The sequence below is a fragment of the Pipistrellus hanaki genome (genome assembly GCF_964339955.1).
Source record: "Pipistrellus hanaki genome assembly, chromosome: 16".
In the NCBI taxonomy this organism is placed as follows: domain Eukaryota; kingdom Metazoa; phylum Chordata; class Mammalia; order Chiroptera; family Vespertilionidae; genus Pipistrellus; species Pipistrellus hanaki.
In genome coordinates this window covers 1,563,948-1,590,502 of record NC_140518.1, presented here as the reverse complement: position 1 = coordinate 1,590,502, position 26,555 = coordinate 1,563,948, and the positions used below count along the sequence as shown (strand labels likewise).

The 26,555-nt window shown below is 63.6% G+C and overlaps 1 protein-coding gene across 4 annotated transcripts; it reads right to left on the bottom strand.

The window, feature by feature from the left end:
• Positions 1 to 607: 607 nt before the first annotated feature.
• USP36 (ubiquitin specific peptidase 36) lies at positions 608 to 22,593 on the bottom strand. Of its 4 annotated transcripts, none has more exons than XM_084861895.1 (21): positions 22,443 to 22,593; positions 19,870 to 20,025; positions 17,630 to 17,886; positions 16,923 to 17,144; positions 16,083 to 16,193; positions 15,495 to 15,597; positions 13,298 to 13,365; positions 12,936 to 13,006; positions 12,422 to 12,504; positions 11,523 to 11,634; positions 10,414 to 10,554; positions 9,837 to 9,937; positions 9,044 to 9,182; positions 7,011 to 7,631; positions 6,337 to 6,464; positions 5,056 to 5,589; positions 4,561 to 4,724; positions 4,365 to 4,466; positions 3,469 to 3,584; positions 3,087 to 3,228; positions 608 to 2,342 (listed from the first exon to the last, which is right to left on the bottom strand). In XM_084861895.1, exons 2-20 carry the CDS (start codon positions 19,905 to 19,907, stop codon positions 3,097 to 3,099), a joined length of 3,243 nt encoding a protein of 1,080 aa, XP_084718021.1. In that variant the 5' UTR covers positions 19,908 to 20,025; positions 22,443 to 22,593; the 3' UTR covers positions 608 to 2,342; positions 3,087 to 3,096. The 4 variants fall into 4 exon arrangements, with proteins under 4 accessions (XP_084718021.1, XP_084718024.1, XP_084718023.1 ...); XM_084861898.1 differs by having other exon boundaries at positions 12,422 to 12,501; XM_084861897.1 differs by lacking the exon at positions 22,443 to 22,593 and adding an exon at positions 21,987 to 22,428.
• Positions 22,594 to 26,555: the final 3,962 nt, after the last annotated feature.

Genomic DNA, 26,555 nt, shown 5'->3' with positions numbered 1-26,555 from the left:
AGCGGCGGCCGCAACGGAGGGGCCTCACTGCGGCCGGGAGGCAGCAAAGACCTGAGCTGCAGGCGCCCGCCCCTCCGACAGCTGCCTGCGGGAGGACTGTGGGCTCGGCCCAGGAGCTGCTTCTCTCCCCGCTTTGTCTCTCTCTCTCTAAAAATCAGTGAACTATTAAAAATAGTTTTTACATGTTTTATTGATTTCAGAGAAAGGGAGGAGAGATAGAAACATTGAGAATCGATTGGCTGCCTCCTGCACACCCCACACTAGGCATGTACCCTTGACCAGAACTGAACCCAGGACCTTTCAGTCCGCAGGCCAACACTCTATCCATCGAGTCAAGGGCTAAAATATATATTTTTTAAATCAAAGGAAGCCCTAACCGGTTTGGCTCAGTGGGTAGAGCGTCAGCCTGCCAACTGAAGTGTCCGGTCAAGGGCATGTACCTTGGTTGCGGGCACATCCTCAGTGGGCGGTGTGCAGGAGGCAGCTGATCGATGTTTCTCCCTCATTGATGTTTCTAACTCTCTATCCCTCACCCTTCTTCTCTGTAAAAATATCAAAATCTATTTTTTTAAAAATCAAAGGAAAAGAATTAAGACATAGGCAAGACTCACAAAATCTCGTTAATTTATTGCACCAAGATCTTGGCAACACGGGGGTCCACAGCCCCTGGAGGGAAGTGCTGAGAACGGGCGCAGACCTCCACGCAGAGGCGGCAATGGCGGAGATGGGGCGGAGACAGCCCCCCCACAGAGCCCGGCCCCAGGGCTCCGCTCTGAGCACATCACATCAGCCCAGGTTGTGAGTGCGAGGAGCCGCTGTTGTCAGAGCTCGTTGTTTACACACATTACAGATGCACACGCCATCTGGAACCACTCATTTCCTGGCCGCCGCCGGCCCAGTTTGGTGCATGGGGCTGGGGTGCCGTGGGAGGGAGGGCTCACTCTGACAGACAAATGCTCGGCCCCGCCCCCGGTGACAGACAGCTCCTCAGGAGGCTCCACAGGGACCCAGGAGGAGGCTGGAGGGCGGGGCTGATCCTGAGGGCGGGGAGGGCAGGAGATGAGTCTGTCGGACAGCAGCACCCCCCACCCGCCAGGGCGCTGCAGGGAATGGGGGCCCTCCAGGGCCACGCACTGCCGGGGAGAAAGCCCCGCCGGAGGCACACCTGCCCTTCGAGGGGACAGGGAGAGGCGCAGCTCAGAGCGGGTGAGGTGACAGCGGAGGCCAGGTTGCGATAAGGCCGAGGCTCGGCCAGCCGCTGGCTGTCTTGGGACCAGACGGCCCAGCGTGGCCGCTGGCACCCCCCAGCTTTCCAGAGAAAACGAACACAAGCAGGGACGCCCAGACGGCCCCTGGGAAAGGGCACACACCTCCCCGCAGCCCGGGGCAAGGGAAGGCCGCTGGGAGGGGCGGGCGGCGGTGAGGCAGGTCCATGCAGCCCTCGGTCCGACCCCGGGGCAGCAGGTCCGGAGAAAGAAGCCGTGCCTGTCCGATGTGCTCGCACCCGCCTACCCCGGGTCAGCTGTGACTGTTCTGGGAAATGTCACCAACCGAGGGTTCCCGTGATTGACTTTACACGGTGCAGGCACGGCTTGAGGTAAGTGTTCTGCGGCCACATCGGCTGAAGCACTCCCACGCGGAGCAGAGACGCCGGGTCTGCAGGAGGGAGGACACTGCTGCCGGCGCCCAGGCCCGGTCAGAGCACGGTGCGTGTGAAGCCGTAACAGGAGGAGGACCTACCCCACGACGCCGCTGGACAGAGGCCGAGGCTGGGCCGAGGGGAGGTCGGGAAGGCGCTCGGAGCAAGCAGCAGCCCGACGGGCGGGGCCGGCTCAGCAGTTCAAGCCCCGGCAGCCTGCTCCCGAGAGCGTCCCGTTCCCTGTGAGGACGGAGGCCCGGGGGCCGCCTCGGCTCCGCTCTCTGGTGGACGGTAAGGCAGGCAGAGCCCTAAGAGCAGCGGGGCAGGGCGCAGACAGGGACCACGCAGCCACCAGAGCAGGTGATGGTCGGCCCACCGAGCAACCAGCGCCACGTCACCCAGATGCACAAGCACACGAGAGCGCAGCCACCAGCCCTGCTCCGTCCGCGCCGCCCTGCTCCGTCCGCGCCGCCCTGCTCCGTCCATGCCACCCTGCTCCATCCACGCCGGCCCAGCTGCGCCGCCCAGTCCCCGCGGGCAGCGGCCTGCTCCTCCCGGCACGGTGTGGTTTGTCACCAGAGGCCCGGATCCCCGGAAGCTGGAGCCTCGCTCATCCTCTGCGCAGGCTGGCGGTGCGGGCCCGGGGGTGACCCGGCCAGGAGCCCGCTCGGAGCGCCCAGGAGGTGATGCCGTCTCCGAGTGTCTGTGGGGCAAACAGTCATCCTGACAGGGAAAGGGCCCTCGGCGTCCAGCAGGGACCAGCCGGGGGCTGGGATGGAGCAAGGCTCCTCTGCAAGTGACGCCGTGTGCGTGAGCCTCACCCCACACCCCGCACCCGCACCCCATGCATTCTCACTCACTCCACCACACTCACACACACTCCACCACACACACACACACTCCACCACACACACTCACACACTCCACCACACACACACACACACACTCCACCACACACACACACACACTCCACCACACACACTCACACACTCCACCACACACACACACACACACTCCACCACACACACACACACACTCCACCACACACTCTCTCACACACTCACACACTCCACCACACACACTCACACACACTCCACCACACACACACACACTCACTCCACCACACACTCCACCACACACACTCACACTCACTCACTCCACCACACACACACACACACACACTCCACCACACACACACACACACTCACTCCACCACACTCTCACACACACACTCACACTCCACCACACACTCTCACACTCACACTCCACCACACTCACACTCCACCACACACACACACTCCACCACACACTCTCTCACACACACACACTCCACCACACACACACACACACACACACACACTCCACCACACTCACACACTCCACCACACTCACACACACTCATACACACTCATACACACTCACACACCAACCCACAGCCCACACTGACCTATCTCGACTCAGCGGCGGTAGCTGAGGCTGGTGGCCTTGGCTGGATGAGTCACAGACCAAAAGTTCCGTCTGTTCTGAAGTTTCTGGAAGGCATTGAAGTTTCTTTTCCTTTCTCTCTTGAACTTTTTAATTTTCTTTTCCTGTTTGGAGAATCACAGGTGTCACACCGGTCAGAGGGCCGCCTGGTCCCAGCAGCACCCTCTCCACGCACGACATAACCAAGCCCACTCCCGCGGCCTTGGGGCGCGGCGCCCGCGCTGAAGGCCCGGAGACCCGGGACCAATGCCTGCCGTGGCACATGCCGGGGGCCACGCGGCTCCTGAACCGGCACCGGCGCCAGGCCACCTGCCCGAGCCCGGCCCTCCCGACCGGCCGCCTACCTTCCCGCGGTCAAACTCTTCATCCCAGTCGTCGATCACCGAGGAGGCGCGGGCCAGCCTGCTGTCGTGCATGGCGTCCCGGCTGACAGCCGACACCTCGCCACCCCACGTCAGAACTGCAAGACGCACGCGTTACACCTCGGATTCCCCCGCCCTCCCTGCTCTCCCCCAGCCTCCTTTGTAAGAGGCTAACTTTGCCGGGTGACGTGCATCTGCAGATTGGAGGGTGACTTCCCTGACACGTCGCCGTCCTCTCACCGCGTGCCACGGCCTCAGGCAGCGCTCCTGTCCTCACCTGTGGGTGACCCCTCTGCCCAGGAACTGCCCCACCCCCACCCAGCGTATTGTTTTTAACCCTCGGCCTCACCTGAGAAACAAAGATCTCGTGTTCTTTCTCCAGGACTGATTTACAGAAATAAGCTTTCGAATAAGTCACCCTTGGATGCTGGGCCAGTGCTGCCGCCCCCTCCCTCCTGGCCTGGCCTGTCCCCCGGGATGCATGCTCTGTGCTCTCCTGCTCTCCTGCCCCTGGACCCAGGCAGAAGCTGTTCTGGATCCTTCCACAGATAACCCCGCCCCATGAGGACCAGTTCTTGGCCTGTGTGCGATGGGGTCAGATGGACCGTTTAGACACTCTTCCCATCTTTTGTTTGTTTGTTTTCCCAAAGGGGGTGCACCGTCCCGAAGGTACTGCAATACCGGGTCGATGCATGGAGTGCACGGAGCAGGCTCCTATTCCACCTCCCTGCTGCAAAAATTCATTTAACAGAATGTCCTCGGACAGAGGATGTATCAGATATTAAACTGATAGGAACAGACACTGCGCTTGATCTTAGCCAAAAGATCAAGCCAGGACCCCCCCCCCCCAGAACCACAGACGCCAGGCCCGGCAGCACCTTTCCTCCCGTAGGCCTTATCCGCCGCGCACTCCAGCAGCTCCCAGACCACGCTGGCGCCGTGCTCCCTGGTGCAGGAGAGCCGAGGCGCTGGCTCCGGCCCTGCGGAGACACAGTGCGTTTGCAGCCACCGCCGCGGAGGGGCCTCCCGGACTCAGAGGGCTCCACCCAGGACCTGCCCGCCCGCCCGGCGCACCTGCGAGGTCCCCGGCACCCTGGCCGCTGACGGCGGGGCCCTTCCAGCCCTCGGGGTGCTCCTTCCCTTCTCCTTCCCGCAGGGTCTCCGGCTTCCTCTTTTTCTTCTTTTTCCTCGGAGACGCTGCCGTGGCCTCTGGCTCGGCGTCCGAGGGGGAGCAGCTCCTGAGGTCAGCGTCAGCAGTCAGCTCCCTCCCCTTCCACTGGCACGTCTGACCCCCAGTCACCCGGACAAGCCCCACCGAGCCTGGCCCAGGACCAGTCACAACGCTGCCCACGCCACAGCCCAGCAGGGGGCATCGGAGCTCCCCCCAGGAGAGTCCTCCAGGCGGGTGATGCAAGTGCCGGCCAGCCGGCTGGGTCAGGTGACCGCCTGTGCAGTGCTGACCGGGCATGCTGCTGCCACCACTCGCCTGGGTCAGCAGGCTGGACTGCAGGCCACACCCACAGGGGGGGGGTGTTGGTGGGAAGGCAGTGTCTGGCTCCTGGCTCTCACCTATGCCAAGGTGGGTCCTGGCGGAGGCGGGCTTCTCCTTCTCCGCCAAGGCCATCCACGCCCTTCCTCCTCTTCTTGCTCACGTGGGGGCTGTCCGTCCTGCATCCCTCCGGCCAGCCATTCACCAGGCCCCGGCCGTTCACTGGCTGCTGCCCGCACTCTGCCTCCGGGCTGGAAGCTGGCCGCTCCACGCCGCCCTCCTGCCTGTGCCCGGGGCTGCAGAGCTGCCCCTGCTGCAGGGGGGCGATGCCCGTGTCCTCGGGGCGCCTCTTCTTCTTCCTCCTCCTCTTTCCGGGAGGGGCCTCGGCCTCCCCCGGCTCTGAGCCTGGCCTCAGGGCCTCGCCCAGGCGCTTCCGCTTCCTCTTCTTACAGAGGCTGAGGGGCTCGCTGGCCTCTGGCTGGTGTGGGGGGCGCCGAAAGCCCCCGTTGACCTGAGGCAGGGGAGCGGAGGCGGAGCTCGGGAGGCTGCTGGGCGGGGTGGCGGCGTGGGGGGGCCTTGGGAGGCCGGATGATCCGGGAGTAGGCGACACAGCCCTGTGAGGACAGGCGGGCAGTGAGGACAACTGTTCTGAGACCCAGGCCCCCCTCAGCAGCCCCTCCCCCCAGCTAGGGATCATCCCCAGGAACCTCAGCTTAAAAATCTAGGTGTAAGTTAAAAAGACAGACAAGTGATGAAATTCAGGCCTCCTCAAGACCAAGACTGACAGAAGTCATTGCCTCTCTCGTTTCTCATCACCAAGCAGCACAACGTGTCTGCAGAGGCCAACGCTCCCATTTGTGACTCCCGTGTAAAAGCTGCAGAGGGCAAGCCCCCACCTCCGGCGCCTCGGGGTGTCCGGGCACCAGGAGGGCAGTAAGGAGGCCCGGACAGGCCTGCGCACCCTCACCTCAGACTGTCCTGGGGTCTGGGGCTCAGGGAAATCGGGGAGTCAGATTTCACCAGCAGAACGAGCGGGGGCAGGGACGGGGCTAGAGCAGGCCGGGTTCGGCTCTGATCTGCGTCCCGCTCGCTATGGGCCCGGGAAGGTTAACTCTCCACGTGAGACCCTGACATGACTGGCCAGAACGCCGAGGCACCAGAGAAGCGTCATGGCCTAATCTACACGAACGAGCTCCGCGGCCCAGACCGCACCGCCCTCTCCTCTGCGTGTCCCGGGACTGACGCCAAAGAAAACCGCCAGCAAATACCTCACACCTGCAGCCTGCCCTGTGCGGACAGGCTGTCCGGCTGCACGCTGGCCTCCCGGGGGGAGCGGCTGGCCCGGCCCGGCCGGCTCTTACCTGGCGGCGCCCACAGGCCGGGCGCAGGCGGCGGCGGGGTGAGTGGCTTTCCGGGGGTGGGTGAGGTCGGAGAGAGGCGGGAGGGGCGGCGCTCGGTCAGTGCCGGGGGCCCTCCGCAGGGGGCTGGCCTGCAGTTATTGACATAAATAAAAACTTGGTGGTCTAAAGAAGTTATGGCGAGTGAGAGGAAAAGTAAATGTAAACAAACAAATAAACACAAAAAAACAAATGAAAGAATTCAGAAAGCAGGATGGGGGACAGCGAGGGGTGGGGGTGGTAGAAGAAGAATCAGAAGTATTTTTGGTTAGAAACGAAAAGGAAAAGGAAGGAAATTTAAACAAAAACCCCAGCAGGCCCCTTCTTCACGGAGCTCTGCGTTGCACCCAGAGGTGCCAACGCCCGGGTCCCATGGGCCGTGTCCTGTGGCCACCCCGTGCTCGGAGCACCGTGAGCCCAGCACTCCGTCCTCCCTCTGGATCCTGGCTCCTCCCCTTAGAGAGGGAGACCTGCCTCGCCCCAAGTCTGCGTCAGCACATGGAGTGCCGGTGGGAAATCAGGGTCCCCTGACCCCCAGCTCCGGGACAGCCCCGCTGACCTGCAGGGCCCAGGAGCCCCGGGTCACGCTCCCCAACCAAAGCCACCCGACACCCCAACCATGACACCCACACACCCACCTTCCTGGCTGAAAGGGCCAGCTTCTTGGCGGGCGGAGGAGACATGGCGTTCGCGGGCTCGGTGGCCACATTGCTCAGCGAGGGGGGCCGCGGCTTCACCACCGCGGAGGCTTCACCGTTCAGCAGCGTCCTGGGCGAGCCGGCCGTGGGGGTCCTTCCCTGAGAGTCACCGAAGCGGGCGGCCCCGCTCCTGGGGGTGGGGGGACCCTGGGCGGGGTCGCTGCTCCCGGAGTGCTCGGGGCTGGAGCTGCTGGAGGCTGCCCTGTCCGGGGCATTGCCCGCAGGCCCGTGCCCATTGGCAGTCGCTGCAGGCACAAGCTTGGGTGAGGTAGAGAGGCCAGCGCCCCTGCCGCTGGCACGGTGGGGCCCCGGAGAAGTCTTGAGGGGCGGGGAGAGGTGCTGCAGGGGGGCCGGCTTCTTGACTTTCTTTCCAGGCTCATCCAGGACGGTCGGCCGGGGGGTGGGTGCTTTGGAGAGTCGGGGGGCAGGGGACCCCAAGGGCAGCTTGGGAGGAGTGTGTCCATTCTGAGTCTTCAGGCCCGACAGGAAGCCGTTCCTGGACACGGGCACACCTGTCTCCTCCGGGGCCTGCAGCTTCCTCATGGCCACGGGGTCCGGCCTCTGAAAGACAGCGGGTGGGCGGGGCGGTCAGACCTGGCAGCGATCCGGCAGGTGAGGGGCACACTGCGTGGCAGCAGGCCCCCACGGCCACGGCCACGGCCTCGGCCATGGCCTCGGCCATGGCCACGCAGTGGACCTGCTGTTACTTCTTCAAAATATCTTACCCACGGGCGTGGGTCTGTATAGTCAGTCACCTTCGCTGAGACAGTGCATTTCCACCAAGAAGTGAGAAATACAAATTTCCTTTCTGTTTCTAACACAGTCCCGTCCCGCTGCACAGCCACTGAACACGTGGCACTCTCCTTTGGGACTCTGCTTCTGAGGGTTTGGGCCACAGAGAGAGACCAGCTGGCTTCCCGACTGGTCCGTCTCAGGCTCTCAGTGAGTCTGACGTTGGCTAGCAGCCCCTCCTGCCACGGCGGCCACGCAGCTGTACAGCCTCCGGGGGTCCCAGAGTCACCGCCACAGGAAGGCCTCATCCCCCCGCAGGCCCACACCACCAGGACCTAAGCCACGACGCCCGTGCTATGCCCCCACCTCCCACCCAGGCCTGAATCCGAGCTGTTACCAGCACAGCCACCCAACCACTTCCGGGCTGGCGGAGACTTGTTAAATCACGAAGGGCGGATCTGCCTCCGTGTCAGCCCAGGTGACTGTTGGAAATGGACGGCGGGCTGTGTGCGTGTCCGTGATGGCGCCCAGTCTGACCGCGGCGTCCACGGTTCCCTCACCAGCGAGGGCTTGTTTCAAACGTTCTCACTGACCCTGCGTCCGCCTCCGTCGCTTCAACGCCGGCATCCTCTCTGCACGGCCCAGGGGGTTCCGCGTCCCCTGAGCGACTCCTCTGCCGGCCTCACTGCCTTGTCAGTAGCACTGAGCCCAGCCTCCCGCAGGAAACGTCAAATACACACAAAGGTAACCTCAAAGCTATTTCTCAGTTAACGTTTTCCCAGATCAATGTGCATGCACTCCCCCACTTCTCTTCCTAACCAGCTGAGTACATTTTAGATATGATCCCCTCCCCGCCCCCCACCCCAGTACATGTGTGCGCCCCTGAGAATAACGGCTTCCTCGTGACACACCAGCAAATACGGCTAAGCCAGCTCAGCATGGGTGCTCTCCACGCCCCAGCGCTAAGCGTGTTCCCGGTGCTTCAGGCCGGGAGGTTGCTCAGGAGCCTGTCCCTGTGCTTCAGCTGGCAGCTGGTCCAGAGCAGGGACAGCGTGCCCTCGTCCTGAATTGCTGGGTCATCGCTGACCCTCCTCCCGCTCACCCTGTCAGCTGACGACCGACTTAGGAGGGAACGCGCACCAAAGTAGGACAGACCGTCTGCCTCTCTGGCCACCGCACAGCGCAGCCTGCAGAGCGCGGGGCTGCGGCCGCCGTGCAGCCCCATCCCTGTGAGGAGGTACCTTTCCGGGCAGCAGGGACGAGAGGGCCCCGTTGCTGACGCTCTTCCTAACGTGGTCCAGAGCCCCGCCGGGGCGGCCGGAGAGGGCGGAGCCGGCCCTGGCGATGGCGCCCTCGGGACTCTTCTTGGAGCCTGGAATCCTGTCCGGGGAGAAAACGGCTCAGGTTCTCCTACTAGCGCTGGGACCGCCACAGAGCCTCAGCGAGGGGCAGAGCAAATGCAGGCCAAGGTGACCATCCCTAAATAAAGGAGAAGGCGGAAACCCAGAGACACTGGCCCTCCCGTCTGTCTCTGAGAGCCCACGGGAAGCGGGCAGGTGCCTGGGACGGGTGCTCCATCCAGCCGAGCCCCAAGGTCACAGGCTCCATCTGTCAGAAAGCCAGACCGATGCCTCCAGCTCCTCACCCAAGTTCAGCAGAGCACATCCGAGGTCGCAAAAATGCCTCCGGGCTCCCCGTTCTCCCACCAGGTCGGCGACAACCAGCCCCCACAAAGGCACCTTCCCAAGGTGCTCTGCTGCAGCCCCACCCTGACCACTGAGCCCTGACCACGGAGCCGCCCCCTCTGACAAGCACTTCACGGCCCACCGAGGTCACTGCCCAGAGGCGGGGTGCTGGCTAGCCAGTGTCTCTGATGGGCACTAAGAGAAGCGGTCGCTTCCGCGTCACATTCACGTCACCTCGGGGGGAGGGCAGAGGGACTGCTTTTACAACGGCAGGAGGATGCGGTCTGACTGTCCCTCCCGGTGGACACAGCCACCCCACCTGGGCGGGAGGGGGCGGGGCGGGCGTTACCGCAGGTAGAAGAGCACGTAGGCCTGCTGGTTCAGAACCACCTGGATGTTGCTGGAATGGACCAGGGAATCGTTCATCTGGTACCACTGCCCGCTGCTTGCCTGGAGCAGCCAGGGGAGGGAAGACAAAACAGCAGACATTCCGTGAGCCTTTCACACAGGGAGCGGAGTCCGCTGTTCACCGCCCCGAGTTAACTGGCAGCGATTCCCCGTTAAAATATCTGCCGTCTGTCTCCTGTGAACGCAGCCCCGTCCCTCCTGGCCCGCAGCCCCGGCGCCTCCTCCCGGGGCACGTGGGGAGCTCCGATCAGCGCGGCGTCTCCACCACATTGGGCCTCCCGAGTCGTGCCCCGGGTTCTAGGCCAGAGCCCTGGGAGCAGCCCCTCCGGAGCCTCGCCCCCAGCACACACTGCTGACCCCGCGGAGTCTCAGAGCCGCTGCCCCCACGCTCGGAGGCCACCGGGGCCTGAGCACCGCTGCGGAGCACAGCCCCTCCCCAGACCGCGCTGCAGAGGCTGCCTGTGCCTGGGCAGACCCGCCTGCCCCCCGCCCGGGCACCCCCCGCAGCGGGCACCCACCTTCACGTAGCAGTAGTAGTGCCCGGCGTGGCAGCTGTAGCCGGAGTGCACCAGCACGGCGTACAGCCCGTACACCACGGGCTCGCCACTGCTCTGCGACATGTACGGGCGGATGTTCAGGAACTCGGGGTAGCCCACGTCCTGGGGAGAGCCCAGAAGGCAGTCAGGGCTCTGTGTCTGGCTCCCTCAGATCAGCACGCTGGGGTGCTGCCCTGCACACCCCCTTCCTTTTACCGAGGAGCTCAAAATGCAAAAGCTAACATGCGCTCCAGGCTCCCGAGCCCAGTTCAAACTGGCCTGATGCGGGCCCAGACCAAACGACCACTGTTTCTCAAACTGTGTCCCACCGGAAGCTAGATCTACAGGTTCCGCAGGCAAATCCACAGGCTCTCTCTCTCCACCAACTACTCCCCCCACTGCCTAGAGCGGGTGCAGTGGAAGCTCCCAGCTACCAGTGCGGCCAACGACTCCCCAGACAATTCAGTCTAGGAAACCTTCCTAACAAACCCCTTCTGAAGAGTAAAATGCTACACAGCTCGCTAAAGGCTCTGAGAAGGCCCGCAATGAAAAAGAACTGCATTTAGGAAGCAGCGGCGCACAGAGCACTGCCAGGGCACGGCACTGCCGCTCTGCAGAGTCGGGGACAGGCAGACCGGAGCCCGAGGAGCTGAGGTCGGCAAGGGCCTTGCCCCAACTGTAGCGGAGGCTCTGACACCAGAACAGACCCCTAACGTCTCTGCGGACGACATCGTCCGGTAGAACACAACTGGGAAAGCACACTGCTCCACATCCACAAGCCGCCTGAGCGCCCCTGGTCTGGGCACGAACAGGACACGGAGGGCCGGAGCCTCACAGCCAAGTCCGTGTCCATCACACGCACTTCAGGACGTGATATCAGGGGCAGCCCAAGCCCGGGGAGGACGGGAAAGTCTGGGAAGACAGTGCTCTCGGACAGGACTCAGTGTGTATGACTGTTGGGAGGTTTTGTAAAGAGGCAGGTTCCTGGCCCGTCTTCTGGGGATCTGCACTCCCTGGCTCTGGGGCAGAGCCTGGAGTCTGTGTTTTTAGGAGCAGCCACTGAGGAGCCCGAGCCCGCAGGGGGCACTCACCTTGGTGATCTTGCCCCCACTGAAGTTGGCAAAGCGCTTGAGGGAAAGCGTCAGGACGTTGGATGCCCTGTGGATGGTGAAGCGCTTGCTGGCGGGCACCTTCTTCTTGCACCTGAGGGGGCGTGGGGGTCAGCTGGTGCTCCCAGGACTGTCCTCCCACTAGGCAGTCAGTCACACTGCGCGGTAACAGCTCTTCCTGAACGGGACCTGTGGCTCCTGCCTCCCCACCACCAGCCGACACCCCTGCGGGGAAGGGAAGCCACGGCAGGAAGCAGACCAGGCAGCACGAAGCACCTCCCAGCTCGAGGCTGAGACCAGAAGGGACTGTGGGCTGACGCAGCCAAGAACAAACCAGCGCCGACCGGCCGGCGACAGCGGGGCAGGCAGGGATTCCCTGCACAAAGCCAGACACGAAACGAGGGGAGGGGCGGGCGCAGGGACAGGCAGCTCCCGAGCGCGGGGCGGGTGCAGGGGCGCTACAGGCAGTGTTTGGGCAAAGAACGGTCAACCCGAGAGCAGAATTCAGGACACTGTTCTTTACTGCTTCTAAACAACACCCCCACACTAAGCTGCACCACCCCAAGGACGGTCAGGGTGGCATCTGCGGGGGCGGAAAGATGCCGAGAAAAGGGAAGAAATGGCAGCCGCGGAACGGGGTCACCTCAGGGTGGGGTGGCAGGGGGCCCTGCAGTGGACACGGGACCAGGCAGGGCCTGCCTCCCACAGGACAGGAGGCCCTGGAGGCAGGGAGCGCCGTGCGAACGGGGGTCAGAGATGGCGGGCAGTGTGTCCGTGGCCTGCAGTTTCCGGTTGGAGGACAGGCTGACGGTCCTCAAGCAAGGTGGGCAGGCCCCTGCGGAGGGGCCGCAGCAGGGGCGGTCAGGTGACCGGGAACACACCTGGCGCACATGTAGGCGTTGTCCCCGCTCAGGCCGTCCGGCTTCACGAAGAGCTCGAGCGCGCGCACGATGTGGGCCGCCTGCTGCGGGCGGAGAGGGCGTGAGCGCGGAAGGCGCCTTCCACGGCGCAGGCAGGCTGCCAGGCCGACAGCAAGCCCACCCTCCGCTGGCACAGAACTGGCCTCCCGCTGCCACCGGGACGCAAAGCCGCAGCAGAGGGACAGGGAGCCAGGCTGCCTTCCTGCCCGACGGGCAGGCTCAGAGCGGAGCTGACCGGGGACTGGCCCGGGTCCCACCACCTGCACGCTGCCTTTGCTTTTGGAATGAGAGAGAGAAGGGTGCACAGAAAAAGGCCGGAGAAATGTGTGAACGTGCTGGCTCCTCCTGTGAGGAGGACACTAAGTGCCCGCCTCATGGTGTGGGTGTGGGCATGTGGGCTTGTGTGGTGTGGGCTTCTCGCCCTCTGCCCTCGGGTCCTACTGCAAACAGACGGGGGCAGAGGGTGGGGTTGTACCCGGATCTCCAGCGCCACGTCCAGGAAGGGGTCGTAGGTGTCCGAGACGCTCTTGCACACCGAGCACTTCACTGCAACAGAGCAGAGGGCGGTGGTGGGTACAGGCACCCCACCAGGTATCCGAGCCCCAGAGCCACGAGGCCCCCAATGCTGCCCTGAGGAGCCAGGGCATCACGGGAAGAACTGCCGCCCCCACTGCACACGCGCCTACTCGTCAGCTCACACTCCCCCCGGGATCGGGGTGCCCATCAGGCAGACGGGCTCGGGGCCTGCCTAGGAAAGCCCAGCCTGGAGCTAGCTCTCAGCACCGCCCGGTTCACCCCCGTCCTGACCGGAACAGGGAGAGAGGAGCTTCCGCTTACCACGCGACCTGAGGTAGCCTCCAAAAATCTGGTGGACCAAAGTGGTGGCCTGCGTCTGACGGTCCAACCTGTGAAACAGCCACAGCCATAAGCCACAGGACACAGCAAGGCAGCACTGGCACCCCGCCCAGTGCCCCGCCCACTGCACACCCCAGGCCACCCCCCCCACCCGGAGTCTGGCGCACACAGCAGTCTCAGCAGGATCCCGGCAGTGCCCGGATCCACATGGCCCCCTCCCCACACCCACCCCGTAAGCCTGAGCTGCTCTTGGTGAGCGGCCTCGCTCCCACTCCCCCGCTCAGGTCCCACTCCGGGCTGCACGGTCACCGCACCCTCCACTGGCGGGGCCTGTACCAGCCTCCGACCTGGGACAGAGCCACCGGGAGGTCCTTTCCGCAGGACAGCAGGGGTCCAGGCAGGGGCTCAGCTCGGGCAAGTCTGCGTTCAAGTCCCCCACCCGTTTACTAACTACAGGACGCGGAGCATAATGCCCGAGTGCTCATGTAAGGAAGATTCTCGAAGCAACACCATATCCAGCCTCTGCCCCGGGTTTTCACCCGCAGCCCCTGCATCTGCCAGTCCCTCAGAGCCACCAAGATGGCCCTTAGTCTTAAAAAAAGATGAAAACTCCACAGGGAACACACAGCGCGGCCCACTCCCTCCCAGGACAGCGTCCCCTCCACCATCTCCCCAGACACGACTCCCCAGGGCCCCTCAGCACATGTAGCAGCCTGGAGGACTGACTCTGCACACACACACACACACACACACACACACACACACACACACACGAGAACATGCTTGCACGGCCTCCGCCACCTGCAGAGGGCGCTGAAGGCCCCGGTCTCAGCCTGCTGTCCCATCTAAGTGACTGCTGACAGCAGGGCCACCCAGACCGGGAGCTCAGTGAGGAAATAACTCCAGGACACATGGGGACCAGCAGTCACCAATCTTAGCTGCGAAGCCAGGAAGCGGACGGGAGCAGCACCCCTCCTAGCGCCACCCCATCAGAAGGCTCACTGCGCTCCAACGGCAGCCGGGACAGCCAACCTCACTGGCTCCCTCGGTGCGACGGCAGCTGCCCGGGCCACCCAAAGGGGCTGGACGGAGCGGAGGGAACCACAGGACCCTCTCCATTCGGCCCGACTCGGCCTCCAGCGCCAGATTACCAGTAAGCAGGAAACGGAAGCAATGCCAGCTTCCGGGACGCTGCCACCCTGCCTCGGGGCAGGTCTCGAAGGGTCCAGAAACACAGTGAGCGGGCGGCAGAGAGCCAGAGGTGGCCCAAGTCACAGACACCCACAGTAAGAGCTCTCAGGCTCGGGGTACCAGGGCACAGTGGGGAGGCAGCCCCCGAAGACGTGCTTCTCAGCCAGAAGGCAAAGGCAGGCGGCTCCCCGGGAAAGCGGCCGGTGAAGGACAAGAGAAGCAAAGGAGGAACTCGGCCTGAAAATCTCCCAGCAGGGCCTCCACCCGATGCACTTCCCCGGGCCGGCAGGAGGGGGCGCCGGCCGAAAGCCCTGCGTGTGCCTGATTCCGGGACAGATGAAAACAGCTTCCTTCCCAGCCAATGCGGTTCAAGCAGAAAACAGGAAACCAGAAGCAGCCCTGCCCTCCATGAAAGCAAGCCCAGACACAAGCACAGAGCGGGGAGGCGCAACCAGCTCCTAGCTGAGTGAGAGCAGCTGGGGGGCAAAAACCCCGGAGTGAGGCACTTGCCAACTCGAATAAAGAGTTGACAGAACTCAGGAAGGACGCGGGAAAAGACTCGTGTCCCACACCGAGGCTGAGCTGCAAGTGCCCCTGCAGGAGAGCTCAGATGAAGCCCGTTCCCAGACATGGACCCTCCCCACCTCAGCCCAAACCCAAACTCCGCCCAGCCCCCCCAACTCTCCTGCCTCCAGGTCCGCTCATCCGCCTGGCACAGGGTCAGGGTCAGCCATGGTCCTGAGCGCCCCACCGGGGCAGGGCTGGGGCCCGGCACACGGCCATGCTGCACCCACCGCACAGCAGCCCCGCGGTGGCCTTCTGGCCCGCCTTCCCCAGGCTGAGAGCTGGCGGGGCCGCACGGGGCCTTTCCCAGGGAGCACGTGCAGCCCGACAGGCCGGCAGGTCTGGACCGGACGCCACGGCGCAGGGGGACGGGGTGTGAGCGAGGCCTGGCCGCCCCCGGAGGAAGGTGGAGGGCAGCACGTACTTGGCGTAGCCGTTCAGGCAGGCCTTCTGCATGGCGTCGATGGTGTACCGCAGGAACTCATGTGCGTCCTCCTGGTTCCCGAAGCGGAAATGCCGGGCAATCTCTGTGGAGAGGAGCATCGTCAGACGGGAGGGGCCCCTGCTTCTCCAACGCCCCATGTGCATGCCGGCTCCCCGCGACCGTCCGCGGCAGACCTTTGCCAGGACAGTGAGGAAGCGAGCCCACGCACGTGACAGCCCCTCATGGCCCAGCTTTCCAGGTGCGACCAGGGGCTCAAACCCTCCCCACTACACAGGAGCAGAGGCTCGGGGTGCCCACACCGACCGTAAACCCACCTTGACCCCATGTTCCCAAGCCGATGTAGCACCTGAATCCGTTAGCTTCAACCACCTGGCTTCCCACACCAGCTGCCAGTCCGGCCCCCACCTCATCGCCCGCTCACCTGCCCCACTATGACCCCGACCCCGACCACAGCAGTCCGAGCCCACAGCCTTCAGTGTGCACCGCCAGCCCTCCACACCCAGGGCACCGCCCCCTCCACTCCCAGCAGCCACTACGGAGCCAGCGGCGGGAGGCGGACCCACTCACTTCTCAGGTCCCGGATGAAGGACACGGGCTTGATGGCGTTGCCGCTGTTGGCGAAGGCCTGCACGAGGTGGTTCTGCATGACGCACAGCATGCAGAAGCTGCCCTGCGGACCTGCGGCAAGGCCCACGGTGAGTCTCACACGCACGCACGCAGCAGGGGCCGTGACCACACTCCCCCTTGCCTCAGGGCCACGCCCCCCACAGGCGCTCCTGTCTCTTCAGCACATTTACTTAGAGGTCCGGCCTGGTGCTGAAGGCAGAGTCTGGGCCATGTTTCTCTGCCTCCAGCTGCACACAGGGCCAACAGCCAGAACACTTAGTCTCCTGCCCCCCGCCTGCCCGCTGCTCCCAGGAGATGCCCGCTCCGTGTCAGGGCTCAGGAAACTTCTGTGAAGCCCCATGTGGTTAACAAGTCCTGTCTGTGGGCACCCTGCCTGGCCCATGGTGCCAAACCACCAGGGGGCAGACACGTGCCCGAGTGCTGGCAGCAGCCACCCCACCAGGCCGAGTCCATCACGGATACTACTGTTCCTCCCCAGGCTCGCGGCCAGACGGGCATGACTTACATTTAAAGCTAAGAGATACTGAAAAGCAGAGAAGCTCAGACTGTCCCCCACCCAGCTCACGTGAGCTTTCCGGAGTGAAGCACTAGGAACCCTGCACCCCTCCCAACGTTCCCCCCCATCACAGACCACAGCCCGAGCCAGGCCATCGCCATCCCGAACGCCTCGTGTGACTGTACCGCACCCAGGCACGGCACAGCAGCTGTGGGCAAGCTTCCTTTGTATGGACCGCGCGCGAGCGTGCACACACACACACACACACACCCCGCGGCACTCACAGCTGCGCGTGTGCTCCCGGGAGAGCAGGTAGTTGGCCAGGGGCGGCGTGTACGTCAGGCACTGCACGGTGGAGTTCAGGAAGCACGTGTTGCCCAGGTTGTGGAGCCCGGCGCCCACGCGGTAGACGCGCTCCCACTTCAGAGACAGCCGCTCCCCGGGGAAGAGCACCTTCTGCGGGGCGGGCACGCCGTCGCCGCCGCTCTCGCACACGCGCTGGCCGCCTGGACGGGCAGGAGAGGAGGGTGGCACTCTGGGCACAGAGAGGACTTGTGCAGCGCGTGTAGCAGGCACGTGCCCAAGCGCGGCGGCAAAGGGTAACTGGCACCCCATTACTGGAAGCTCCGGACCGCCCAGGAGGAAGCCTGCCGCCCCAGGATCTGCCCCAGGGCTCAGGCATAGAATCAAGGCCTCCCACAGGCGGGAGGACAACATGCGGGAAAGACGAGCCGGAGGAGCTGGGCCCGGCCCCTGCAGCCACCATTCCTCCTGCTCTGTCCACGCCCAGGTCTGTGGAACGCTTTCCCGGAAATCTAAGGACAGATCTTTCTGCCCAGCCCGGTCACTGCTTCTGCCACCAAGGTCCACGCACCCCACAGGAACTCACAGCTCTGACCACTCTGCTCTGGTTCCTGCTAACCAGGCCGCGCTTCGCCCACCCACTTGGTGACGGCCCAGCGAGGCCCTCTGCCGCCGCAGGCGCCTGTACCCTGTCTCCGGGCAGGCGGCTCCTCCCCGCGGGGGCGGGCGGCGCCCTCCGGCCGGGGGCTCAGCAGCACGTATTTGCTCCGCAGGGTCTGCAGCTGGTAGGAGAAGCTCCGGCTGGCAGGCTCGAACTCGATCTTCTGCAGCAGCACCTTCTTGGCGGAGGCGGCCAGCAGCCGCCCCAGCTCGCCATCGTCGACCGAGTCTTTGCGGCCGGGTTTCAGGGCTTCCTTCAGCTTGTCGACGATGGGCATGGCGTCACTGCGGGGCGAGAACACGGGCTCTGGTAACCAGGTGCCCAGACAGATGGAAGAGCCCCCTTGTCACTGTGGACCCAGCCACCAGGAGGCTCCTCTGAGCGGCTGCCAACCCTACGGAGGAAGCGCAAACCACGGAGATCCCCGGAACCACGCAGAGGGTCCACGCTGCTCCTCTCAAAGAGACGAGAGAACGCTGGACAGACAGGGCGGCCCCAGGAGGCCGGGCACCTTGGTGCCTCTCCCTCAGGGAGTGTGGGCTCTGGGCATGGTCCAGCCAAAGGCACGCGGGGGTCCTAACGTGTGCTTGGAACTAGGGAAACACCAGTTCTCGCTGGACACCCTGGTTACACCCACGTCCACGTAGCACAGGGTCAGTGAGGCAAGTCAAGCAGCACACTTGTTTGCCCAGACCAGTGATCGGCAACTTCATGAGTCCACAGAGCCAAACGTCAACAGCACAACGATTGACATTTCTTTGGAGAGCCACATTTTTTAAACTTAAACTTCTTCTAACGCCACTTCTCCAAAATAGACTCGCCCAGGCCATGGTATTTCGTGGAGGAGCCACACTCAAGGGGCCAAAGAGCCGCATGTGGCTCGTAAGCCACGGTTTGCCGACCATGGCCCAGACCCATGCTCTCCAAATCGAAGCCACGGCCAGAGGAGGCCACAGACCACATGGAAGCGGCCGCTTCAAACTGTCCTGTGAGTGTGACATACAGCGGATTTCGAGGACTTAGTGTGGGAAGGTAAAACACGCCTACCGTATTTTCCGGCGTATAACACGACTTTTGAAACGAAAAAAAGTCAACCGAAAATCGGGGGCAAAATACCAAAAGTGCACAAAAATTACCTGCAGATCTTGACGGCAAAGTAAGTCTTTTCTTTGAAGTGGGTGGTAGTCTTATACAGCGAATATAGGCCTAAACCTATGTTTTAACTGTAAAATTAGGGGGTCGTCTTATACGCCTGCTACATGCAGAAATTATACTTGACTTTTTTTGGTTAAATAAAATAGACCATGAAGCTTCGTTTCAACTTCTTCTTCTTCTTTTTTTTTTTTTTTTAATATATTTTTAATGATGTCAGAGAGGAAAGGAGAAGGAGAGAGAGATAAACATCACTGATGAGAGAGAATCATTGATGGGCTGCCTCTTGCGTGGCCCACTCTGGGGGTTGAGCCTGCAGCCCGGCATGTGCCCTCACCGGGAATCCAACCGTGACTCCTGGTTCCTAGGTCAATGCTCAACCCCTGAGCCCCGCGGCCGGGCTGCTTCCTGCTTTTTAACGTGGCTCGTGTAACACTTGGAATTGCATCCGTGACGGCCTTTCTGAACAGGCCACCTGCATAAAGGTGGGGGCAGGGACGGTGACGGGACTAGAATAGTCAACGCAAGGTGCCCAAATGCAAGCAGAGTGGCAGCGGCAGCCCGGCTCTGGAAAGGGCAGGCCTCGCTGTCCTCAGCTATGAACTCTGGGGACAGTCACTGGGACTTCCCAGACCCCTGGCCTTTCTAGAACAGGGTGACAACAGCACTGGATGAGGACTGAGCGCCGGCCAGAGGGAGGTGCTGGTGGGGCAGCCACAGAAATGGCAGTCAGGAAGCCCACACCTCTGCCAGCTTCTCCTCCCCACCCCACAGCCACAGTGCAGCCCTGTCCCAGCCCCAGTTGGAAAAACAGGTTCCCATCAGAACAATGGCAACCCCCTCGGGTCCCTGCCCGCCACAGCACCCCGGACCTAGGCTCTGATGAGAGATGTTCAAGTTTATGGCCACGAAGCATCTAACTTCACACATGGATCAAGTCTGTGTGTCCGTCAAAATGTCTGTCAAGTACAGAATTGTAAAATGTATCTTTAACAAAGAAAGTGCATGTTCTTTGAGAAAATAAAAGCATCCTGGGGGGGGAGGGTCCTCTCAGAGCCCTCACCCCTGACGGCCCACGCAGGAATGGATGACGAGGCGGCAGGGACACGGCTTACCCGGGGCGTGGGAGCCGGGGCGCGCCCGGCCGCAGCATGGATCAGGCTCCGGGCGGCGGGGCGGGGGCGGCTGGGCCCTCCACTGCATGTGCTCCTCGCGTTCGGCCGTTAAACCACCAGAGCTGCGAGCCTGACGTCCAGAACCGGCACCAGAACCTGCGAGATGAACAGCACGTGAGGCAGAGTCCCGCCGTCTCCCCAGCCCCGCGGCCTAAGTGCGGGGCAGGAGGGCGGACCGCCAGGACAGTCGCTGAGGATGGAGACACAGCAGCGGCGCGGACCTAGAGGGGGGCTGAGTCACCCGCCAGAAATCCGTCCCGGGCCAGGAGACGAAAACATGCCTATGTGAACCGGCACGTCATGACAAGACTCATGAACAAACCTCCCACCGCCAGGCCGCCGTCTACACCGCCTTCTGGGAGGAAGACAGAACGACCAGGGCACGCTCTCCGGCTCTCCCGCTGCACCAGCGAAATTAAAAAAATAAATAAAAGATTGCTGAAGGAGTGGTAAGAATTGCCAGATTTTCACTTTGCGGGGTGTGGATCCCCCCTTTAATTACCACCATGGTCGCTGTGGTTACGTAACTCTGAGGTGCTCTCAAGCACTTCAGTGTGAAAGTGCGCAGGCTCACACCGTGTGGGGAGGACAGCATAGGGTCCCTCACCCCCTTACTCAGTGTCAGCAGTTATTACCCTCCCCTCAGAACCCCTCCCTGCCCTCACAGGACCTGACAGCCAGTGCGACACATTCTGTCTCCTCCCCGAGAAAAGCAGAGCAGAACTGCCTAGTGTCCATGCTGCAGTCAACACTCCCCCACAGGGGAGCCCGGGGACAGGAGGGCCCGGGGGGACAGGAGGGCCCGGGGGGACAGGAGGGCCCGGGGGGACAAGAGAGCCCGGGGGGACAGGAGAGCCCGGGGGGACAGGAGGGCCCGGGGGGCAGGAGGGCCCGGGGGGACAGGAGGGCCCGGGGGGACAAGAGAGCCCGGGGGGACAGGAGAGCCCGGGGGGACAGGAGGGCCCGGGGGGACAGGAGGGCCCGGGGGGACAGGAGGGCCCGGGGGGCAGGAGGGCCCGGGGGGACAGGAGGGCCCGGGGGGGACAGGAGGGCCCGGGGGGACAGGAGGGCCCGGGGGGACAGGAGGGCCCGGGGGGGACAGGAGGGCCTGGGGGGACAGGTGAGCCCGGGGGGGACAGGAGGGCCCGGGGGGACAGGAGGGCCCGGGGGGACAGGAGGGCCGGGGGGACAGGAGGGCCGGGGGGGGGGGGAGGGGGGGGAACAGGAGGGCCCGGGGGGACAGGAGGGCCGGGGGGGGGGGGGGGACAGGAGGGCCCGGGGGGGGGGGAGGGGGGGACAGGAGGGCCCGGGGGGGACAGGAGGGCCCGGGGGGGGGGAGGGGGGGACAGGAGGGCCCGGGGGGGACAGGAGGGCCCGGGGGGGGAGGGGGGGACAGGAGGGCCCGGGGGGACAGGAGGGCCCGGGGGGGACAGGAGGGCCCGGGGGGACAGGAGAGCCCTGGTCCCAGGCAGCTCGGGTCCAAGGGCGAATGTGTGGGAACCGAGCATTCTGAGGATGAAGAGCTTGGGAGACTGAACCCAACTTCACTGGCGATAAGGACCCGAAACAGCACCTGCAGAGCCCACTCCTCCACGTCCGTAATCCCCAGTTCCGACGGCAAGGCCAGCCTCTGTGTCTCCGGTCCTGGCCCCCCTCGCCCCCCCAGGAAGCCTGGGAGGGAGTGCGGGACCCACATCCCCAGCATCCCCTGGCCCACAGCTGGACAGACACCCGGGAACCAGGAAGGAACGCCTCCAGGCCACGATTCTCCTCCTCCCGGGCTTTTTCTACCTCGGAGAGCGCTCACCCGCTCCTCAAACAGGCCCTCCGCTCCGCGAAGGCACCCCAAGGCCCCCCCGCTCCCCGAAGGCACCCCAAGGCCCAGCGTGAAGTCACCCACGTGGCGCGGGAGCCGGAGGAGGCCCACCCGCACCCCGCACCCGCACAGGAAGCCCGGCCTCGGGGGCCACGCTAGCTCCTCACACCCAGGGGAGACCCCACAGGGCCGCCCGAGGCAACGGCACTTGAAACCCCACGTCCATGACCGCAGGACCCACCTTCTCGGGGCCGGGGGTGGGGGTCCCCAACGCGCTCCTGAGAGGGAGCGAACCACCCGGCTCCGCCGCCGAGCGGCTCCCGGCCTGACAGCGTCCAGGGCCGGGCCAGCCCCGGGGAAGGAGGCGACGGCGCGGCCCAGCCGGACAGGCCGCTCCTCCCGCCCGGCTCCCGGGGCCGCTCGCCGCTCCGCCTCCGGTCGGGTCCGCGGGGGCAGCACCCTGAACCCAGGGCCTCCCCGCGGGCCCCCGAGCCCCTCTCCTTCCACGCAGCCCGGGCCCTCCCGGTGGACCCGCACCCATCACGGACACGCGCCCACGTCTCCCCGCAGGGCCCCCGGGCGCGCCCGGTCGGGCCGCAGCTTCCCGCGCAGCAGGCCCGGCGGAGGCCTTCCCCGCCCCGGCCGGACCGCAGCCTTGCCCCGGCCCACGCTCCGCCCCGACTCGGCCCCAACTTACAGGCCCGCGGCCCGCCCGCTGCTGCAGCCCCGGCGCAGGCGTCTGCTCGGCGTGGGCCCGACACTCACCATCCGGGCCCTCGGCGCTCCACACACGTGTCACCGCGACACTTAAAGGCGCCGCGGCCCCACGGCCAGAGCGGTAGAAGACGGAAATACCCGGGCGGCTTTAAGAGGAGGGGCTGGCCTCGGCCGCGCTCCTTGGGCCCGCCCACAGGAAACGTCACCTCCCCAGCCGCGGCCCCACCAGCCTACGCAATGACGCAAGCACGCCGAGCGAAACGCCCCGCCCCCTTGGCCCGCGCTCGCCGAGTTCCCGCAGAGCACGTGAGGGGCCCACTTCCGGGTCCCCAGCGCGGGCGGCGCGCTCACTGGTGCTGCGTGCCGGCCGCGCCTCCTTCCCCCGCGGGTCCGCCACGGTGCGGCGCTGGGTCTCAGCCTCTGGGCCCCCGGTGACCCCGCAGAGGCCCCGGAACGGTGCGGGGAGGAGACGGACGAGCCCTGCGCAGCCCCCTGACCCCCTTCCTCCAAAGCATCATCCCGTGAAGACTACGTTAAGGCTTTGGTGGAAAGTTTGCAAATGTGCACTGCGTTTGCAGTATTTTTTAAAATAGGTGTTTTATATGTTTAGAGAGGAAGGGAGAGGGATGAAGAGAGAGAAACATCCATGAGGTAGGCGCCCCCTAGTGGGGATGGAGCCCGAAGGAATTGAACCTGAGACCTCTTGGTGCATAGGTCCACCCAACCACCAGGCTGCATTATTATTTGTCTGTCATCCCTTCCCCTTGAAGCAGCTTCAGAAACCCGTTCCTAGCCTGACCCCTAGTGGTGGTCTCCCAATTGGCAAAGGGTTCGAATAAAGGATTTTCCCCAAAGGCAAACCCTGGGTGCACAGCCCTACCTGCTGTCCTGTCTCTGGCCCCACCTCCAGGCCCAAGGTAGAAAATGGGGGTGGAGAGAGAGAATGGGTGTGACTGGAACAAGGCTGCCCTGTAGTTAGCACGTGAGTTTTGCTGAGATTGTTGTTGTTGTTGTTGTTTTTTAAAGCAAGTAAAAAGAAACAAAACCTTAGGAGCCTATTCCTTATCTGAGAATCCTCTGCTAAGCTTCCGATTGAGATCTGTCCCTGCTCTGTGCCCTAAGAGTGACTCAAAAACAGTTCTGACTGTCCCAGACCGGATACCATATATGTGAGTGATCACAGTGTGGGCCAGGTTACAATATATGTGAGTGATTACAAGTGGGGGCAACTGGTAAGGGAATGAGGAGACTGTTCCAACTCTGTCTCTAATGAGCAGAGGTTTGTGGACACTTCTTTGAACTAACTCTGAGCCTCAGTTTCCTTATCCTATATAATAAAAGGCTAATGTGCAAATTGTCCCCTCTGGCCGGAGTTCAACTGGCCAGAGCTCAGGACCAACAGGGAGACGGGGACCGACAGCTCGGCTTGCGGGGGAGGTGGTACCTGTGCATGAGTTTCGTGCACTGGACCTCTAGTCTGAAATAAAGATGTCCGCCAGCTTCTCTTTCATTCTTCCAATAACAAACCCAACAACATCTATTTCCATTGCTGAGCTCACACGTGCCAAATACCGAGGTGGCCACTTGGCCAGCATTGTCCGATCTAATCCTCAGGGCAACCCTACAAAGAAATGGTTCCCGTCTTACAGATGTGTGCGGGCTCCCAGCAAGCACCGGGGGACGACCTGGGGGCGGAAGCCAGGTGTTTGTTGGGCCCTCCAAGTTCACACCTTCAGGTCACCCAGAAATTCTTAGGAGGTGACAGAAATAGCCCGGGCCCTGCTCCCTGCTGGGGAATGTAATCTGAGCGCTGGATGCTGGGCGGGCCTGGGGCCACCCACACTCCATCTGTGCTCCCCCCGCCCTTCCCTCCAGGGGCCTTGGGTGGAGCCCGGAGGAATGTTCACGTGACTCAGATGGAAGTTGGAGGGAACGGAACGGGAGCTTGCAGACCGAAAACGAAGCACCCGCTTGGGAGGTGAATTTGAGTGTTTCCTGTAACAGGAGCAGTTCCCTGTGAGCACATCCCCGGCTCCCGCCCGGCCGAGGCAGCCCTCTCCCCTCTCTGGAATCGGGTCCACACAGTGCCTCCTGGACAACGCCCTGGAGGTCCCAGGGGCACCTCACCCTCGCCATGCCCAGAAACCGCCTCCCTCCCCATTTCTGCCCTGTTGCCACTTGGGCTGTGGTGTTGGCACTCACCAAATCCTTGCCTCTTCCACTCTTCCCAGGCTGCCCTGGGAACTGGTTTTTGGGGTGTGTGTGAGGGGGCAGTCTGGCTGGCCACGTGGCAATTCCTGCAGGAACAGAGGGTGCAGGAAGGAGGCGCAGGGCCGTCCCTTCCGCACCGTTCTGAGTGGCGCTTGTGGCAGGGGCTCTGGCCCCATCAGAACCCCCACGTGTGCTCGCCCCAGGCTCCCGGGCGGCTCCCACCGCGGCCCTGCCACCCCGAGGTGCCGACGGCTCCCCTGGGCCCTCGCTGGCTCCTCAGGGAGTTGCTTCTGTTAAACAAAACGTGGAACTTCCAGAGCTGAAACTCTTAAAGCTTTTATTGAGCCCAAAATGCTAGCCGACAAGGAGACGGGTCGCCCAGCTGGCGTGGCTCAGGGGTTGAGCATTAACCTATGAACCAGGAGGTCAGGGTTCAATTTCCCATCAGGGTGCACACCTGGGTTGTGGGCTCCATCCCCACTGGGGGGCGTGCAGCAGGCAGCCGGTCCATGATTCTCTCTCATCATTGATGTATCTCTCTCTCCCTCTCCCTTCCCCTCTGAAATCAATAAAAACATATAATAAGGTGCCATACGTGGAACCCGCAGCGTAAGTCCCAGCGTGGGCAGCGTGAGCTGCGCTGGAACTGCTGGAGAGCCGGGTGGTGGCCTGAGCCGCGGTCCCCGGGGGCTGGGAGCGGGGCTCCTGAGCGGGGAGGACCGCGGAAGGGAAGGGACAGCGGGAGTCCCCTCGTGGCCAGAGCCGGCTCACGGGCTGGCGTCCGGGAACCCGGGTTGGAAAAGCCGCCCCCTCCCCCCATTTGCTGCTCACAAGTCTCACCCTTTGCTGAGCTGAACACCTGCTTCCTTCTGGGAGCCTGGAGGGTGCCACCTGCTGGGCGGAAGGCGCCCCCATGACCAGCACCCCATCACAACGGGGGCGGGGGGGGATATTGCTCCTGCTCCTCCCCCACCCGGACCCCGCCTGAAGGGGCAAAGCAGGACACAGCCTCAAAGGAAGAGGTCCAGCGTTCTTCGTTTCAGGGTACCAGGCAGCGTGCTCGCACCCCATCTCCGCCCCAATCCTCCTCGCACTCGCCTCCGTGAGCTGGGGTTGGAGTGTCGCCTGGATTCCGTGGGAAGCCCTCCCAGCCGACACGGCCCAGGCACAGCAGCATCTGCTCCTGTTTCTGAATGGCATCGTCGCTGCCCCCCCCCCCGCCCCCGTCAGCTGATCAAAGCTCCGCCCCCTCGCCCTGCAGGAGGGGGGTGGAGGTGGGCCTGGTCATGAACTTCAACTCGGAAGGCAAAACCCATGGTGGCAGCCAGCTGCCCGCGATGTAGCCGACCCCAGCGAAGTGCAGTCTGGAGGCCCACTGTTTGGGTTGGATTTTTAAACGTATCCACTAGGAATCAGGAGGGAAAAGACAGGGCCACCCAACTTTTAAAGCACTTGGACCAGTCCTGGCGGCTCTTCCCCCCACCCCCTCCGCTCTCAGCCCCCTGCCCCACTGCACCTCCCACCCCAACCCCAGGTCTGCTTCGAGCTCTGGCCGGAGAGCCAGGCTGTCCTCTGTTGGTCCAGCCCGTTCTGCCGCAGAATGAGCAAAACCGAGGGGGACAACGGTGTCTGGGAGGCTCCCTGGCAATCTGGCCCCATCTGCGGTCTGCAGGCTGCTCTGCTCCCCAACCGTTTGCAAAGGCCGAGGAGGCTGGGCTCGTGGCCGGAGCCTGAGCGCGGTGCGCCCGGCTGGAAAGCGTGCTCCGTTTCTGTCCGTTACGGAGCTCCCCACCACGGGCAGTGTTCATGGGAAGCACGTGTGACCTGCACACAGGACGAGGCTCGCCGAACAGAAAACCACCACCACCTGAGCTACTTCTGC